Below are 11,118 nucleotides of genomic sequence, written 5' to 3'. Positions count from 1 at the left end.
CTTTTGTATCGAAAACTCTTCCTGGTAACTGTTGTTCATTGAGTTTATTTCAGTGTATTTAATAATCGAAATCACATTTCTGTGAGGGTTTTTTCTTCATGAAATGGCAGTTCATTATTTAGCACTAGGTAAGAATGACTTGCTCCTTCATGGATTGCTGCCTTGTTGTGGCGAAGGGGCTTGAGTAATTCAGAGAAACTATGGGCTATGCTGTGCAGGGACACCCAAGACGGACAGGTCATAGTGGAGAGTTCCGACTAAACGCAATCCACCTGGAGCAGGAACTGGCAAGCCACTCCAGTATCTTTGCCAAGAAAACCCAATGATCAGAAACAAAAGGCTAAAAGACATGACGCTGGAAGATGGGACCCTCAGGTCGGAATCCAACATGCTACTGAGGAAGAGTGGAGAACAAGTACAGAGCTAATGAAATGGTTGGGCCAAAGCCGAAAGGATGCTCAGCTGCGGACGTGCCTGGAAGTGAAAGGAAAGTCCGATGCTGCAAAGAAAAATACTGCATAGGAACCTGGAATGTAAGATCTATGAACCTTGGTAAGCTGGATGTGGTCAAACAGGAGATGGCAAGAATAAACATTGACATCCTGGGCGTCAGTGAACTACAATGGACAAGAATGGGTGAATTCAATTCAGATGATTACCATATCTACTATTATGGGCAAGAATCCTGTAGAAGGAATGGAGTAGCCCTCATAGTCAACAGAAGAGTGGGAAAAGCTGTAATGGGATATAATCTCAAAAATGATAGAATGATGTCAATACGAATCCAAGACAGACCTTTCAACATCACAATAATCCAAGTTTATGCACCAACCACCAATGCTGAGGAGACTGAAATTGACCAATTCTATGAAGACTTACAACACCTTCTAGAACTGACACCAAAGAAAGATGTTCTTCTCATTCTAGGGGATTGGAATGCTAAAGTAGGGAATCAAGAGATAAAAGAAACAACAGGGAAGTTTGGCCTTGGAGTTCAAAACGACGCAGGGCAAAGGCTCATAGAGTTTTGTCAAGAGAACAAGCTGGTCATCACAAACACTCTTTTCCAACAACACAAGAGGCAGCTCTGCACATGGAAATCACCAGATGGGCAATACCATAATCAGATTGATTATATTCTCTGCAGCCAAAGATGGAGAAGCTCTATACAGTCAGCAAAAACAAGACCTGGAGCTGATTGTGGCTCTGATCATCAGCTTCTCATAGCAAAATTCAAGCTTAAACTGAAGAGAGTAGGAAAAACCACTGGGCTAGTCAGGTATAATCTAAACCAAATCCCTTATGAATACACAGTGGAAGTGAAGAACGGATATAAGGAATTTGGTGGACAGAGTGCCTGAAGATTTTTGGATAGAGGCTCATAACATTGTACAGGAGGCAGCAACAAAAACCATCCCGAAGAAAAGGAAATGCAAGAAAGCAAAGTGGCTGTCCAGTGAGGCCTTACAAATAGCAGAGAAGAGAAGGGAAACAGAATGTAAGGGAGATAGGGAAAGTTACAGAAAATTGAATGCAGCCTTCCAAAGAATAGCAAGGAGAGACAAGAGGGCCTTCTTAAATGAACAATGCAAGGAAATAGAGGAAAATAATAGAAAAGGAAAAACCAGAGATCTGTTCTGGAAAATTGGAGATATTAAAGGAACATTTTGTGCAAAGATGAACATGATGAAGGACAAAAATGGGAGAGACCTCACAGAAGCAGAAGACATCAAGAAGAGGTGGCAAGAATACACAGAGGAACTATACCAGAAAGATTTGGATATTCCGGACAACCCAGATAGTGTGGCAGGTGACCTTGAGCCAGACATCCTGGAGAGTGAAGTCAAGTGGGCCTTAGAAAGCTTGGCTAACAACAAGGCCAGTGGAGGTGATGGCATCCCAGTGGAACTATTTAAAATCTTAAAAGAACTGGATACGGAAAACACTGATTGGTTCAAAATTGGGAAAGGAGTACGACAAGGCTGTATATTGTCCCCCTGCTTATTTAACTTTTATGCAGAATACATCATGTGAAAGGCCGGACTGGAGGAATCCCAAGCCGGAATTAAGATTGCCGAAAGAAATATCAACAACCTCAAATATGCAGATGATACCACTCTGAAGGCAGAAAGTGAGGAGGCATTAAGGAACCTTGTAATGAGGGTGAAAGAGGAGAGCTCAAAAAATGGTCTGAAGCTCAACATCAAAAAAACTAAGATCATGGAAACTGGTCCCATCATGTCCTGGCAAATAGAAGGGGAAGATATGGTGGTAGTGATAGATTTTACTTTCTTGGGCTCCATGGTCACTGCAGATGGTGACAGCAGCCCCGAAATTAAAAGATCCCTTCTTCTTGGGAGTAAAGCGATGACAAACCTCGACAGCATCTTAAAAAGGAGAGACATCACCTTGCCAACAAAAGTCCGAATAGTCAAAGCTATGGTTTTTCCTGTAGTGATGTACGGAAGTGAGAGCTGGACCATAAAGAAGGCTGACCGCCGAAGAATTGATGCTTTTGAATTGTGGTGCTGGAGGAGACTCTTGAGAGTCCCCTGGACTGCAAGGAGAACAAACCTATCCATTTTGAAGGAAATCAAGCCTGAGTGCTCATTGGAAGGACAGATTCTGAAGCTGAGGCTCCAATACTTTGGCCATCTCACGAGAAGAGAAGACTTCCTGGAAAAGACTCTGATGTTAGGAAAGTGTGAGGGCAAGAGGAGAAGGGGATGACAGAGGATGAGATGGTTGGACAGTGTCATTGAAGCAACCAACATGAATTTGACACAACTCTGGGAGGCAGTGGAAGACAGGACGGCCTGGCGTGCTCTGGTCCATGGGGTCATGAAGAGTTGGACACGACTAAACGACTAAACAACAACAAGGAATGACTTGACAAGATTTCTAGTTGTGTTTATAAAATACAATTCTTTGTGTTCTTGATAAGCGAAGAAGAATGGGAGAATTTTTGCCCAAGAAGTAGAAAAGGAACAATTAGCATTTTAGGGTAGGCCTTTGAATATCCTAGGTGTAGAAATTTGTCAGTGAGTATGATAGAAATGGCAGTATGTTCTTGATAAAGAGATTGCATATTTTCACATATAATAACTTCCTTAGTACATTTGTGAAATTTATGTTTTTCATACTCCACAGAAGGTGCAGGACTATCTGTGCACATTTTGGTGTTGTACAGTACTTTGGCATGCATGGCCTGTTGTTTGGAATAACTGCCTTATGCTTGTCAAAGGTTGTCCTGGATACCTTCCTGCCCAGTCAGTAAAAAAGGCAGACCATTTGTGCTGTATCAGTTGCATGAGAGGTTTGTTTGTAACAGGATATTGACTGTGGAAAATGAGCACAACAGCATTTGCACAGTACACACATTTATTTATTTCTTTTAAACAGTTTCATGAAAGAAAAAAAAGAGTATTTGTTTCTGTAGTACATGGCCACAGGAACTTACTTTCCTATTCTACCTGCAAATATTAATATACATTTACAGACAAGAACCATAGTTCATATTTATACCAATTCATATTATTTTATGGATGAGAATGTGCAGTTGGTAACTACCTGGAGTGATTGAGCAACACAGCCCGTTTAAAGATAGCCTATGACCCCAATAAAATTATGCATCATAATGATTCTGGTAATATGTAGCACTCACTGTCAAAAATACCTTGATTTTGTTAAAACAATACAGTGTAAAATACATAATTCTCAGTTTGGGTCTGTCAGTTCATATAGTATTTTTCTCCTAGTAAGGGTTCAGACTGACCCCAAAAGTTCTGTGTTATACTAAAATGATTTTAAGGAGATATCACTAAAATTATAATTTTAACACATAATTAATATATAACTTTTAACATTTAATAGTTATAAATGATTGGCTGGACTCCCGTTACTTTGTTACACTTGCAAAAGGCAAATGGTGTAACGCTCAGTTGCTTCCAGCTGATGTTGAAGGAGTTGCCACTGGGATTTTGGGGGAAGTGCGGGTCAACTGGCTTGCATACATAAAAGAATCCCAACAGAGACTCATTAGTTACTAGCCAAAGGTGACTGAAGGTCACACCATTTGCCTTAGAAAGAAACTGAGTTTCAGCCATTGTGTTCTATATTTTATGTATGAATAATAACATTGGTTATAGAGACTGAGGTATGATTTGCCTTTATTATATACTAAATGAGTTATTTACTTATTCAGCTTTATTTATTAAATAAGAACATTTCCATATTTGGCAGAAGTTTGTCCGGTGAATTTGCTGATATAAATTAGAACCACACTCATTGTTAATTGGAACAACCCCTTTATATGGGGTACATATTCAGTGTACAGTTTAGAACTTTTCTGACATGCAGTAGAAACTACCTCCGAATAATCCATCGTAATTCATCCTATTGATCCCTTGTTGATTGTAACATTACAGTAGAGAGAGCAGGTCTGCATATTCTTATTTACGCATTTGGATATGCCTGTGTGGAAGGCACTTAGGCTGATGATGTGAGTTAGAACATTGGGACCACAAATGCCTGCAGATAGTGTGGGGATAGGTCTAATATGTATGGCTCTGCTTTCACCATATGACTTTAATAAGACAGAGCAATAACAACTGAAAGGAGTTTAGTCTCCAGTTCTTTCAGCATATATGTTGCAGTGATTCTTGTTGGCCTTCTACTGTAACAGAAATACCTTGACTTTCAGAAGCATTCTTTAAATCCTTACTGAGATGTTAAACAAACCATGTTGGTTAATCTAATCTTAGCTTGAATGTAATTTGGCATTACTTTTGCTCTAATGTGTGTGATAGAGCATAATTCTTAAAATATGATTTGCTTAATGAGATGTCATAATAGATGATGAACTTATAAACCTGTAATGCAGCTGGGTGTTTTTCTTGGGCTCACAACTTTTGTACATGTGCTAAATGTTGTCTCATCAGCATAAATGTCTAGTATGGATTAAATTAATGTACACAGCAGTCTTCTAAAGGAAACCTACAACAGATACTGTTATAGTAAATACTATTTTTTGTCTAAGGTATGTTGCTGCACTACAACATCCCTCTGTGTTAGTGAGGTACCATTGTCATAATGTATGTTTTGTTTTATAGAAGTAGGTTTCTCTTGATGAAAATTAAAAGCTCATGCATCAGAATGCTTTATATGTCTTGTTAGCTGATAGTACATAGCGATTACTGTTCTGCTGATACTCTATAATGTTAGTTATCACATTATTTTTGAGACAATTTGCTTCAAACTGACAATTGGATTCTTTGCCTCAAATAGCAAAGCAAAGCAGGGTATGTGTTTCTGTACCAGATTCAACTATAAAAGTACCCTCAAAAATGAATTGGTTTGCCTGAAAGATCATCACAGTTTAAACCATACAAAGCTATAAATGCTCAAAGCAAAATTAAAGCATGAAAGATTAATTTGCCTCAAGAGAAACCTTCATTATTTTGCATTTTTATCTTTTGTCTAACTAGTTATTTTGTATAACAGGTGGGAGATTCAAAAAAGAGATAGTAGTTGATGGTCAGAGTTACCTGCTGCTGATTAGAGATGAAGGGGGTCCTCCTGAAGCACAGGTGAGTGCTGTGGTTAAGAATATAGTTTTGTGATAAATACAATGTATTGAACCAAACTTTATCTTCCTTTTGTCCCTGGAAAACTTTTTTAGTACAGCATTAGTTAAGTACAGCACAACTGTTTAATTGTGAAGGCAAGAGGAGAAGGGGACGACAGAGGATGAGATGGTTGGACAGTGTCATCGAAGCTACCAGAATTAATTTGACACAACTCAGGGAGGCAGTGGAAGACAGGAGGGCCTGGCGTGCTCTGGTCCATGGGGTCACGAAGAGTCGGACACAACTAAACGACTAAACGACGATGAGTTAAGCTATAATGCCATTAATCTTTCTGCTCTTCAGTTTGCATGAGAAAAAACACTGGAGACAAAGCCAGTTATTACCTGCCAGTTCCAGCAGGAAATGCAGGTGACATTCCCAAGGTGTTATTTGTGTTTACACTTTGCACTATTTGAAAGCACATACATTTTACAGGTGTGTACAAATAATTGTTAGTAATAAAAGTACCAAATTGCAATGAAAGACAAGCTGGCATCAAAGAATTTCAGAAGAAGATCAGTCTGTGCTTTATAGACTACAGCAACACCTTTGACTATGTGGATTATGAGAGCTGTGACCTGCTCTGAAAGAAATGGGTGTACCTCAACACTTGATTGTCCTGATGTGTCACCTGTATTGTGGACCAGAACCTATTGCCAGGACAGAATAGAGAAAAACAAAATGGTTTCCCAAAGTTTCGAGACATAGGTGTATTTTATCTTCCTTCCTATTCAATCTGTATACAGAATATATTAAAAACTGGCTTTGATTCAGATGAAGGAGAAGTGAAAATTGGTTGAAGAAACACCAGTAATTTAAGATATGCAGATGACACCATCTTTCTAGCAGGAAGCAGCAACAACTTCTGATGAAAGTGAAAATGCAAAAGCAGGACTACAATTGGAGACAAAATTTGTGACTGCTGAAGAACTACATGACTGCAATGTTGACAATTGAAGGAATTGAAGTTGTTGAAGGTTACTTAATGCAGAAAATTGTTGCAGTTGCAAATATCTTGGTATTCACATGTTCATTTCTTTGGTTTCCATTGGAACAGCACAAAAAAACAGAGAAGAAATTTTTTGGATTTTTGCATGTTTTGGTTTCTGTGTGGGATTGTATCAGATTTGACTTTTCTTCTCTGTTTGCATTGTTCCAACGCAAACCAAAGAAATGAACATGTGAAAACCAAACATTTGCAACTGTAACAATTTTCTGAGAGAGGGGTTGCATTTTCTGACAGAATTATAAGGGTGCCAATATTTTGGCCATGACTGTATAAATAGGGTCTTTGAATACAGAACACATTGTTCAGGCAGTTTTTATAAGTTGTGTTAAGTAATGTATGCTACTATTGAGGGAATGATGTCTCTGCATATGTTAGTGGTTATAGGTGCCCAAAGCATGGTTGGAAATACATAATGAGATGATACATTTATTAGGCCAACCAAAAAAAGCAGAAAAATGTGCATGCTTCCGTTCTGTGAAAAAGTGAACACAAAATGAATGTTTTAAATTCTTGGATCAGTGTAAATATAATGTACCAGTTTAAAGTTCTTAGTGTGCATTCCTATAGGGCACAACTGAATTGGCATTTTAATGAGCGGCCAGACTCCTCTTGGTTATTTATGCTAGCATTAAGTGCAGCAGCATATATCACAGCAGTCAATTGCCTTGAGTTAACTAGTTCCATTTCTATTCCTTGTCATTAGCCGGTGGTGGGATTTGGCACTTGACGAGGAATACAAGTGTGTGTGTGTGTGTGTGTGTGTGTGTGTGTGTGTGTGTGTGTGTGTGTGTGTGTGTGTTGTGTGTGTGTTCATTAACACTGGGCAATTCATCTCTGCTTTTTACATCACATTTCATTGTAAGAAAGTGTTTTTATAAATGTAATAATATATTCTTTTTGCAAAAGCAGTTTTAACATAGCTGTCAAAAGGTTGGCTGGAATAAGCAAAAGGCAGTGGTGGAGAGAAGGAGGTTAATGGTGATGACAGGTGGCTTAAGCCACTTGGAGCCAATAGTGGTGATTGTGTTTTTGTAGCTATTGCCAGTACTGCACTGTCTGAATCAGCTACCTCAGTTTGGCTAATGGCTGGCCTGGTCCTGCTTATTACAGTATCAGAAATTGATCAACTAGGTTATTGAATAGCCAAAAACACACACTGGATGTTCAGCCATCTACCATATACATGTTGCTCAATTAGCATGTCGTTCAGGAAGCAATGGGATTGAAAAGCCAAGATGCAGACATGGCAGTTGGAAGCTTCATTCTAATTTGTTTTGCAGGGAAAAGGCATTTCACAGTTTTGTTGATTATGAAGATATTTGTGATATAAATATTCTGTGGAAATGTGATAAAGATATGGAAATGTTTATATTTCCTTTATTGTTTATGTATTTAAAAAATCTTCAGTTACCTGCAAACAAGCACAACTGTTTAAAATGTTTCTAATAAACACATGAATCATGTGACACAAATGCGTTTTCTCTTCTCCAAAACACTTAACTGCACCCTAAATATCTGTAAATGGTACCTGCTTCAAATAGAGTAGTTAATGTAGCAAATGTTATGAAGCAGCACATTTCCCTGTGTTTAAATAATGCAATATAATTCTTGTGCATTCCTATTTGAAGTGTATAATTCCATCACAGATGGTACTTCTATCACAATAAACTTTTTTATTTATTGTTCTTTATTTGTGCATGTTATGAATATTTATTTTAAAATTTATGTTCAGATACTCTTTTAAGTATGCTCTTTACAGTTCATTGAACTGTTTCTGATGTATACAGTAATTCATACCTTTATAACTATAATTCCATCACACCAATATGATAATTTTTCTGGAAGTAGCAAAATGGAAACAGCATTTGTTAAAGATACAATTTCAGGTAATTATAAAGCATATTATGCCATGTAAAGAATATACCATTTTTAGTTCTCAGACCTCAAGTGCATCAGTTTGCACAGATGTTCTGTGATAAATAGAAATGTTCAGGACAGTATTTAACTTTCTATTGAGATTGTAATGCCAACTTACAAGTATATGCCTGAGATCATACTTCTCAAGGTGGCAAGATTTTAGTTTCCTGGGTATTTATATATGTTTTTTTTATTTGTTTGTTTGCAGTTTGCAATGTGGGTGGATGCTGTTATATTTGTCTTCAGTCTTGAAGATGAAATTAGCTTCCAGACTGTGTACCACTACTATAGCCGTATGACAAACTATCGCAACACGAATGAAATCCCAATGGTACTGGTGGGAACTCAGGGTAGGTGAAACCTCTTGAGTGGTACACTTTTTCTTCAAAACCTATTTAATTTTGCCTTGTTTAAAACCTTTTTCAGCCTGGGTCCTGAATTTTATATATATGCATGTAGTTCACAAAGTTATACGTAATTTCAGGCAGTAGCTTATCAAGTAAAGTGTAAAATGTAATGTTCAGTTTTGTGTGATGGTTTATGAAGTTGCCTGCAAAATATACAACTTAGAGGTGAATGGAGAATCTTCATGGCCTAATAAGAGTATCTGTTCCAGAGGTTCCTTTTTCATGCTTTCATTGGCTCCAGTTTTTTCTTTACATAGGTGGTTTTAAGAAAACTCTGTTGATTTTTCTTTTCTGAACTTCAGATATACACCAAAGATATCTGATTGCTATAAGTCTTGCAGATTTCACTGCAAAGACTAGCATCAGCTGCTTACATAAAAGTACCTATGATTAGATTAGGCAGACTTCAGTCTCAAGAGACTATGGTAATGTGCTCTGTATGGAGGAGCTGGAGTGTCCTCTCCAGAGCCCAAAGCCTGGGTAAAATAATATGGAGGATAGGCTGTTACCCAAGCAGTAAATCCCCCCTCTCCATGTCGCTGAAATAGTCCAATGGAAAGGTAAGAGCCAATACGACTGGTTCCAGCGACGTCGTACGAGTTTACAGGTATTCAACCGAAATCTGGCTTCCTTTAACTTGAGCCCATTGTTGCATGTCCTGCACTCTGGGATGATCGAGAACAGATCTTGCCTCTCCTCTGACAAAAGTTCCAGTTAGACCATCTGTTCAAAATTCCTGTTGTGCCATTGGAAAGAACGTTGGCTATGAATTTTCTTTTGCCGAGTCTTCTCTTACTGAGTCTCTCCCTGCAAAAACCATGAAAAGGAGTGACCAATATGTGGCCCTGATACAGTCTGGTGATACAACTTGCAGATGAATTTTAGTGGTGGCAGGTCATGCATAAATGTGGGTCCAGTGAGGGTGGTATGGACCTGCCAAATTTACCCACACCTGCTGTAAAGGCTCTGGAGGGTACCCTGATCCTCTGGATGGTGTGCAGAGGACAAGAAAATGACTCTTGGTGTGAGTGGAGTAATTTTTGCTCACCTTCAAGATGATGCGATTAAATCATCATTCTGAAAGAATTGGCTGCACATATCCTCAGTATTTTAGAAAAATAACAGAATGGAGACAATTCATTTTTTGTTGTTTGTTCAAAATATTGCCATTCAGATTAGTAGTCTACCAAAAAGGCTAAAAAAATTTCAGACTTCTAATCGTATTTTAAAACCGAATTATCAATGTAAGGTTGGAAGAAGTAGTTTTCAGATATAACCATCAAGGGAGAGTGATGCATGTTTTAGGAAAAGGTTCCTGTGACCTAAAATAGCTGCACAGGAGCAAGTGTTGAGAATTTTGCCAGTGTTCATTCACTTTGTTTCCTTTTAATTGTGTGGAAGGAAGTCTGTTGAAAGTACATAAAAAGTTACTGATTTTTAACATTGCATACACTGTAGGTAGAGTGTAAATGTATCTTCGTCTAGTCTAGGATGTCCGGTTTCTAGAATGCAATCTATTACATCCTCAAGTTTCTGGACATGTTAGTTATATCATCCCCAGCATAGCATATTCATTTTGGGATTTCTGAGCTGTTTGAAAACAGTGTTTCATTGAGGAGGGCAGAGTTAAAACAATAAGGAGTTCATTACTGAAGGAGCAAATGAAGAATATGCTATTAGGGGTCAGTAAAGGAACTCTGAACCTTCTTCCCCCTCCCCCATTTCTTTTAAAACTTAAAGTTTAAATAGTGCACATTCATTGACTTAATCATGCGTCCATTTCTAGTGTTAATGACAACAAATTAACACTTAATGTTAATGAATTAATTTTCAAACCAGGGCAAGGAGTGATAGAAAACATACATTCCATGCATTTTATGTAGTAAATAATGGTTTATATTGTTGATAGGACAGTATTTCAATCAGAGCAGGTGATGTTTATTATTTATTGCATTTCTTTAAACTACTGACCAATAAATACATAAACTGACCAATAAATATAAATTAAGGCAGGTTCTGAAACTGAAACATAGGTTTATTTTCAGAACACTCAAATGACGGATGAATTGTGGTGATTACTGTATTTAAAGGCATAGTATTTATTTCAGAACAGTGTCTCATAGGAGACAACAGAAAAGGTAGTGTCCCTAAAAAGGCT

At 37.9% G+C, this 11,118-nt stretch overlaps 1 protein-coding gene across 11 annotated transcripts in view; it reads left to right on the top strand.

Annotated features, from left to right (window-relative positions):
• Positions 1-11,118, top strand: part of AGAP1 (ArfGAP with GTPase domain, ankyrin repeat and PH domain 1) — a 528,918-nt gene that overhangs the window by 101,502 nt on the left and 416,298 nt on the right. For 10 of the 11 annotated variants that reach the window (XR_013537918.1, XM_072977375.2, XM_072977373.2 and 7 more), the window contains exons 4-5: positions 5,503-5,588; positions 8,762-8,903. Coding sequence is in view for 10 of the 11 variants with exons in the window: in XM_072977375.2 (XP_072833476.1) it covers positions 5,503-5,588; positions 8,762-8,903 (228 nt within the window). In the remaining variant the exon portion in view is untranslated. Of the gene's footprint in view, positions 1-3,244; positions 5,589-8,761; positions 8,904-11,118 lie in introns of all 11 variants that reach the window. The other variant, XM_078378842.1, reaches the window with a different exon arrangement.

Source organism: Pogona vitticeps, chromosome 1, assembly GCF_051106095.1.
Source record: "Pogona vitticeps strain Pit_001003342236 chromosome 1, PviZW2.1, whole genome shotgun sequence".
Lineage (NCBI taxonomy): Eukaryota > Metazoa > Chordata > Lepidosauria > Squamata > Agamidae > Pogona > Pogona vitticeps.
Note: the sequence above shows the minus strand (reverse complement) of the source record. Positions and strands in the feature narration are given on the sequence as shown.